Source organism: Arvicola amphibius, chromosome 5 (assembly GCF_903992535.2).
Source record: "Arvicola amphibius chromosome 5, mArvAmp1.2, whole genome shotgun sequence".
Classification (NCBI taxonomy): Eukaryota; Metazoa; Chordata; class Mammalia; order Rodentia; family Cricetidae; genus Arvicola; species Arvicola amphibius.
The window spans coordinates 25,289,601-25,297,350 of record NC_052051.1 but is presented as its reverse complement, the minus strand read 5'-3'; the positions used below and the strand labels follow the sequence as shown (position 1 = coordinate 25,297,350).

Below are 7,750 nucleotides of genomic sequence, written 5' to 3'. Positions count from 1 at the left end.
CTGTAGTTAAGAAGACTGTAAAGAGACTGAAGATTGGTGGTCATGGCTGTGGGACTCTGTATGTAGGCTCTGTAGGTGTAAGCCCAATTAGTTTGCTCCACATTGGTGGCAAAGCCTTAGATTTCTATAGACTTTCATTTTCTGTGTATTTTGAATGTTCAGGGAGCCAGACTACTGAGGGTCGGGTTGAGTTTTACAGGCCCTGGGCTCTAATCTGATCACTAATGGGACTGAATCATAGAGAGAGAATGTGATTCATTCTAAGGTCACACAATTAAGTGGCACATCTGGGATAGTGAGCTGGAAAATTTCAACTCTGGCTTTCTTGGCTTCAACGCCAAAGTTCTTGTGAAAAGTGGGCATTTTAGGCAACAGGAGCCCATTTCTTTGATAGAGAATATCATGCCACACAGTGGTGGTGAACACCTTTAATCCCAGCACTCGGAGTCAGAGGCAGACCAATCTCTGTGAGGGATTAAATGACCAGCTAAAATCTCTTAAAGTGTTTCATTTTTAAAAAATATTTATTTATTTATTATGTATACAATATTCTGTCTGTATGCCTGCAAGCCAGAAGAGGGCACCAGACCCCATTACAGATGGTTGTGAGCCACCATGTGGTTGCTAGGAATTGAACTCAGGACCTTTGGAAGAGCAGGCAATGCTCTTAACCTCTGAGCCATCTCTCCAGCCCCCTGTTAAAGTGTTTTAAACTAGCTCATCTAAGTTCTGTGAGAATTCTGATAGCTGTGGATAGCTACCTCGATGATGTTGGACTTCAAAGTGTGTGTGTGTTTACATGTGTTTGGATTTGTGTGATTGTGTGTGTGGAGCCTTGTGTTTTGAGACAGGGGCTCTCACTGGCTGGCCAGTGACAGTGAGCACCAGGGCTCCTAAGTGCCTGCCTCTATTTTCCCAGCACAGGGGTTGTAAGTGTGTATCACCATACCTTTCTTTCATCTTTTTTTTTTTTTAATTTTTTTTTTTTGAGACAGCTGTGTCACTATGAAGCGTTAGCTGTTCTGGAACTCCCTGTGTAGATCTGGCTGGCCTCAAACTCACAGAGATCATCTCCCTTCTGCCTCCTAAGTGCTGGAGTTAAAGGCGTGCACCACCACACCCCACTTCTGCCTCTTTCATGTAGATTCTGGTGATCATACCCGGGGTTCATGCTTGCGTGGCAAGCGCTTTACCAGAAGAGCTACCAATGTAGGACTTTGTAGAGAGTGGCAAGAAGTGTGGAGTGTCGAGGATTTTTAAATGTATTAACATTTTAAATGTAATATTTTAGTTGATTATTTAAAAATTTTACACACACACATGATGAATTTGATTGTATCCACTCCTACTTCCCCTGATTTCTCTCAGATCCATTTCCCACCTCCCTACTGTTTTTCCAGCTTTATGTCCTTCCTTCTTTGTTTAAAAAAATATACATTTTATTATTGTATGTATGTGGGTGTTTTGGTTGCATGTATGCCTGTGTGCCATGTGCATACAGTGCTCACAGAGGCCAAAAGAAGGCGTGGGATCTGCTGGAACTGGATGGTTGTGGACTGTAATGTAGATTCTAGGAACCCAAGTAGGTTCCTCTGAAAGAGCAGTCAGTGTTCTTAACCACTGAGTCATTTCTTCAGCTCCACCTTGTAAAAAACAACCCAATGAATCCAATTTGTGCTGCCCATAGACTTCTGGATGTGGTTCACCGGACCACAGTCAATCTAGCAGGTGCCACACTCTGAAAGACAACTGATTGCCCCTTCCTCCCGCCCCAGCAGCTATCAACTGGGAACAGCTTCTCATCTAGGGAGAGGGGCTCATAAGTTCCTTTCTCTCCAGAGTAGAGGATTCTGGGCGGAACTGACAGAGATCCACATATACTTATACCCTGACCGTCGGATTTAATCTTGCTGGTCATTGAGCGGATAAAGGGAGTGTCTGCGTAGGAGTGTGTGGTCAGCACTGTGGGTATAGAGGCCTAGCGACAGGGAAGGCAGCTGGCTCAGGGCAGACTGTACACATAGGTTTCTGAGGACAAGGATTCAGAACTTTCTCCCACTGCCAGACAGCCGACACCTCGGGATTCCTGAAGCCATGAGGACCGCAGTGTTAGCTATGGCTCTGTTGCTGCTGCTATCCCAGGTCATTCCAGGTAACCTAGAGCCCTACAGAGGGACAGAGTTGGAGAGTGGGTCTGGCCAGCGTATTTAGGGCCTGAGTGGGTGGCCGGATGTCTGGGGCAGTGGGAAGAGTCTCAGATCTTGGGATTAGAACCTGCGAGTCAGGTCACTCCTCTGCATTTATCTTTCCTCATTTTTGATTTTTTACGTGATAAATTTGACTAAAACGTTAAGACTGGACCCACTGAAATGTTGGTTTGCAACAAAAGCAGCTTCTTCATTTTCTGTAATTCATCTGAGAGTCTGAGAGTCCCCAGGAACTTCCATTCTGCTAGTAGAAGTTGGGAGTTAGATGTCCAGGGATTACATATAAACCTGGAAGCCAATTTCATCTGTCTCTCATGATTTGTGATACAATTCTGCCCTGGAGAAATGACTAGGTCACCAGGACTTCTTCAATCCCCCCTTTATTCTGCCCTCAGTAGCAGATGGATTCAGGAGACAGTGGATACATCAAGACTCAGTTAAATATGATTTATTTATTTATTTATTTTGGTTTTTCAAGGCAAGGTTTCTCTGTATAATTGCCTTGACTGTCCTGGGATTCACTTCGTAGACCAGGCTGGTCTTGAACTCACAGAGATTAAACTAATGGTTCTAAGCCGCATGCTAAATCTGTTGCTGCCATCCTTCCTATCGCAATCCAGACTCCTCATCTCAGTCAGTGTGCGAGTCTTTGATCTGAGGAGTCGATCTTTCTGATAGAGCACTACTTGTCCTCGATAGCTTCTTCTGTCTCTGGTGTCATAGAATGCCTGCTTCACTCTTGTTTTCTAATTTCCTGTCAAAACTAGTTTCCACGCTTCCAATTTCCAAGAATTGGGTACTAATTTCTATAGGCTGCTCAATGTCTCTAAGCTTTGCAGTATCCATAAGTGGAGGAAAATCTATTAAAAACAAACACTCATGAATTCCTACTGCTATTTCAGATTCGGATTCAAATTTACAACCTACCTCTATATTCCTTTCTTTTTTTTTTCTGTAGTGGTGGGGATGGAACCCAGGGCCCCATGGGTGGAAGCATGCTGCCACTGAGTCACGCACCTGGCCTGCTGGGAAAGAGGGACTATACCCTACTTCCTTATTCCACTCTCTCTTACAACAAACACCTCTGGGGTAACATGTCCTCAAGCCATTGACAACTTCTGCTCATGTTCTCAGTATACTTCCATCTTCATATCGTGTTGAATGGCTCTTTCATCAGAACACACAGTCATTGAGTCTCTTATGTACTCATTTTATTTATATATTTTGTCGTTCATGCTGGGCAGGCACTCTGCCACTGAGCTCTGGTGGCCTGACTTTAAGTCGTCATTTAGTTTGTGTTTCTATAAGGCACTGCGTATTTAGCAGTTAATCCTGTGTGTGATTTACTGGTCTGGAACTCTTGCCCCATCAGAGTCTGTAGGAAAGGCAATATTTGTTCAGCTTCAGATGTGAACAGCTCCTTGCTGGCCTTTGTCCTTGGAAGGCATGAGTATCTTAAATACATGCCACCAACCTTGATTCTAGCATAAAGCATTACCATCAATAAGTTTTAGTCTATCCCTGCCCGTGCGTGCACGCACGTGTGTGTGTGTGTGTGTGTGTGTATGTGTGTGTGTGTGTGTGTGATGTCCAGTGATGTTGCAACAACCATCCTGTTTTGGTTCAGCTCTCTCAGGCACACTCTACGCCCTTTGGGCATGCCTCTCAAGCATTTCTCCATTGGAGGAAATGTTGTTGAACATTGTTTGATGTGTTTGTTGTGTCTCCTTCTTTGTTTTAGTAAAATTGAACACACTTGGCTATGTTGAATCTCTTATCAATGGCTGGCACTTTCCACTGCTTCTTCTTATTCAATTTTCTTTCTAGTGTCTGGTGGTCTAGTGGTTAGGATCCGTTCTTCCTTGTTTTTAATTAAAATACTTTATATTTTTTGAGAATTTCATGCACAATATGTAATTTCCACCTCTTTTCTCCTCATTCCAACTCCCACTGTGTCCTCAACACTCCATCTTGAATTTATGATCCCTTCATATGTATATATATATATATATATATATATATATATTCTACTGGATGTAGCCATTCATACAATACTGCTCATATGTATGTGTGTTTAGAGATGACCATTTGGGGTAATTTATCAGGGAGCTCATCCCTGGAGAAAACCGATTCTCCCCCTCTCAGCGGCCATTGATTGCCTGTGGCTCTTCATCTAGAGGGTGGGGCCTGGTGAGCTTTTCCCCATCCACACTGCCATATCTATCGATGAGGTCATGCAGGGCTTGTATGCAGCCATATTATTAGGGTTTCATAGGCATAGCATCTCAGCCATGCCTAGAAGACAGTAGCAGCTGGCGTCCTGGTCCTCTGCCTCCTGCTGTCTTCCCTCTCCTCTCCTGTAATATCCCCCAAGTCTTAGGTGGATGGGTATTGTAGATATAGTAATTGGGCCAGACTCCCTATGACCATTAATTCTCTGCATTTTGACCAGTTGTGGCTTTTCTTCTTTATTTCAATATCCTTTCCACTTTGCATTTCTCTTATGCCATTAGCGTTCACGTTTGACTAATGTGTTCCTTCTAGTTCAGCTTTTTTCCTTGTAAAATAACTCAAACTGCTCAATCTTTCATGAGGTCCTCTCACTTCACAGCTGGATTTATCTAATACTAGTGGTTTTGCACAAATTAATAATTAGTTTTATTTTACATTTTATTTTCATTTCTTTTGAGACAGGGTCTTATGTAGTAGCTGGAGCTGGTCTCAAACTCACTGTGTGTTGTTGAAGATGCCCTTGAACTCCTGATCCTCCTGCCCCCAATTTTTGAGTGCCGAGATTACAGATGTGGCCATCATTCCCAGTCTGTCCTATGCTAGGGCTGGAGCCCAGGGCTTCCAGCATGCTAGGCAAGCCCCAATGGAGCTACCCCCTCTATGCTACAGCAGAGGCATCTCCATTTCCTTGTAGAAAAGAGGGAACAGATTCTTAAAAAGGAAGCCACCATCTCCGGGTCTACCAGCTGGTTTGGGAGACAGACAGATTTCAAGTCCAGGGTATGGATTCTGACGTTCCCGTTAGTCTCATAAGCCACTGTGCTGTTAACTCTTGCAATCCACGGCACTCCCAAGGGAGCTTTTACGAAGGCTGAGATTGAGATGCAGTGCCCTTAGAAAATGTGAGATGGTATGAACTTCCTAAACCCCTAGAGGGGACAGCTCCTTCCATGGCCTTCTCTCTGGTCTCTACCTGGAACCATGAATCTGACAAAGATGTCCTTGTTTTCACCCTGGATTAGGGAACCCTGAAAAGTGCTGGAAATCTCAGGGTGCCTGCCGCGAAGAATGCTCCAAGAATGAAAAGTTCTACATCTTGTGCTGGAGTGGCAAAATGTGCTGTGTGAAGCCCCAGAAGGTGCCACAGCTGTCCCAGGATTTGGACTAGCCCTGTAAAGCCCGAGGTGACAAAAACGAAGGCGGACCCACCCGGAGTCTGACCTCGGCTGTTTCCGGAGCTTCATTAAAGCAGCACTGTCTGACTTCCGTGTTTGCCTCTTTGTGTGCGTAGCCAGACGTCAGCAGAAGGCATGTGTGGTAAAAGGGTGCATTCGTGCGTTCAGTTCACCTTTCCTAGGAGTTTCGGGTCTGCGGGGCTAACTAACTTCGGGGAACATCATCTTTACTGGTGCAGGCTGCCTTTTCGCGTTGTTTGTAAACGATATATTCAAGAACTATATACATGGCATTTACACTGTATTTGGAATTATAAGTAATCTAGACACGATGTGAGTATAGTCATTTCTCATAGTCTATGGTTCTGCAATCCCTGAAAATGCCAAAATATGTGTACCCCCAATTCTCTCACATACAGTATTATACTGTTTGTGTGTAACCTATCCACACCCCCAGGTGCTTAATTTCTTACATATATTATTAGTGTATATTGATTGTGCAAGATAGTGGACTTTATTGTGACATTTTCATCTGGCATACAGTATGTTTTGATCATGCTCACCCTCACTTATTTCTTACACTTTTCCCCGAAGCCCTTTTACTTCCCTAATAATCCCTTTTTAATATTTGTGTCATTTTTATTTTCTTCTTAAGATCCACACACGAGAGAAAAGCATGTTTGTCTTCCCAAACCTGGTTTGTTTCACTTAACAAGACAATCTCTCCTGCTTCCCTTTCTCCTTTAAATGAAATGGCTTGATCCCTCATGATTGACAAACACTTCATTGTCTGTGTATTCCACAGCCCCACCCCCACTTCCTTACATTTGGTTTCCGACATAAGGTCTTACTCTGTAAGTGAGTTCAGGCTACCCTGGAACTCACTCTGCAATTCAAGGTGCCTTGAACTTACGGCACGCCTCCTGCTTCAGCCTCCTAGGTGTGGCGATTACCAGTATGAGTCACTAGACCTGACCGGTCCACAGGCTCTTCATCCATTCCTACGATGTCTTTTGACTGGGCTACCGTGTGCAGGGCTGTGATAACCACAGATACGCAGGTAGCAGGAGCACTTGCTGATCTATCTTCCTTCAGACTGTGCTCAGGACTAGAATGTTGTTTCAGCTCTATTTATAATTGTTTCAATAGTGATCATGTTAATTTATATTCTCAGAAGTAGGATTTAAGAATTGTTTCCCTTCCGCCCTCTCCAGGATTTTGTTTTTCTTCAATGACTGCATTTTCTTTTTGGGGAGGCTATGTTTAAGACAGGGTTTCTCTGTGTAACAGCCCTAGCTGTCTTGGAACTCACTTTGTGGACAGGGCTGGCCTTGAACTCACAGAGATCTGCCTGCTTCTGCCTCCTGAGCATTGTGTCACCACCACCATCTGGCTGATTGCCATTTTTAAATACAGAATGGAGAGATGTCTGACAGAGGATTTGTATCCAGAATATATAAAGAACTCAAAAAGAACAAAAATGACCAATAATTACATGAAAAAAAGACCAACATCTTTAGCCATCAGGGAAGTGCAAACTCAAGTCCCTCGTGTGCTCTGTCATCTCTGTTACTTGTCAGGCCCGATGGAATGGAAACACACAGAAGTAGTGTATAAACGACTGTATATACAGCCGGGAAAGCTGGATCTGCTACATATTAGGGGTAGCGCAAGCTTTTAATCTCAGCCATTCCCTAACACATCTTTAAAGGGTTAATGAGGTCGAAAGGTCCAGGAAAGCCTTGAGTACTTAAGCTGTACCGCATGGTGATGACGGACACCTGGGTTGTGAAAGGATTAGCACAACTTGGTTAGCACGTCCCTCCATCCGGTGCTAGCAGCTTCTCCTTACTTCTGTGACCAAGTGCTGGACAAGGAACTTAAGAAAAAAAGGGTTTAGGAGACAGCCATGGAGAGGAAGGCATCACTGGTCAAACGGCAGCTATCGTCCACAAGCAGTGTGAGTGTTGATACTTCTTTCTCTCCGAAGCAGCTGCCTCATTTTTAGTGTGGGACTCCACGGGATGATACCACTCACATGCAGGATGAGCTCAGTTAAGCTAAGGCTCTCTGGAGACTCCCTTAGAGACGCATCCATTATTCCTCTGCAATGCCCTATGCTTCCTTAATCCAGTA

The 7,750-nt window shown here is 44.1% G+C and overlaps 1 protein-coding gene across 1 annotated transcript; it reads left to right on the top strand.

Moving 5' to 3' along the window:
• Positions 1–2,094: 2,094 nt before the first annotated feature.
• On the top strand, positions 2,095–5,607 carry LOC119814069 (beta-defensin 36-like). Its single transcript, XM_038329357.1, has 2 exons — positions 2,095–2,152; positions 5,462–5,607. The coding sequence occupies exons 1-2, from the start codon at positions 2,095–2,097 to the stop codon at positions 5,605–5,607; spliced, it is 204 nt and encodes a 67-aa protein (XP_038185285.1).
• The last annotated feature ends 2,143 nt before the right edge of the window (positions 5,608–7,750 follow it).

What these genes read in the sequence shown, in the direction of transcription:
- LOC119814069 (XM_038329357.1), top strand. Translation starts at nt 2,095, where the DNA reads ATGAGGACCGCAGTGTTAGCTATGGCTCTGTTGCTGCTGCTATCCCAG. An exon ending in GCTATCCCAGGTCATTCCAG is followed by an intron (nt 2,153 to 5,461) that starts GTAACCTAGAGC and finishes ACCCTGGATTAG; the next exon opens with GGAACCCTGAAAAGTGCTGG.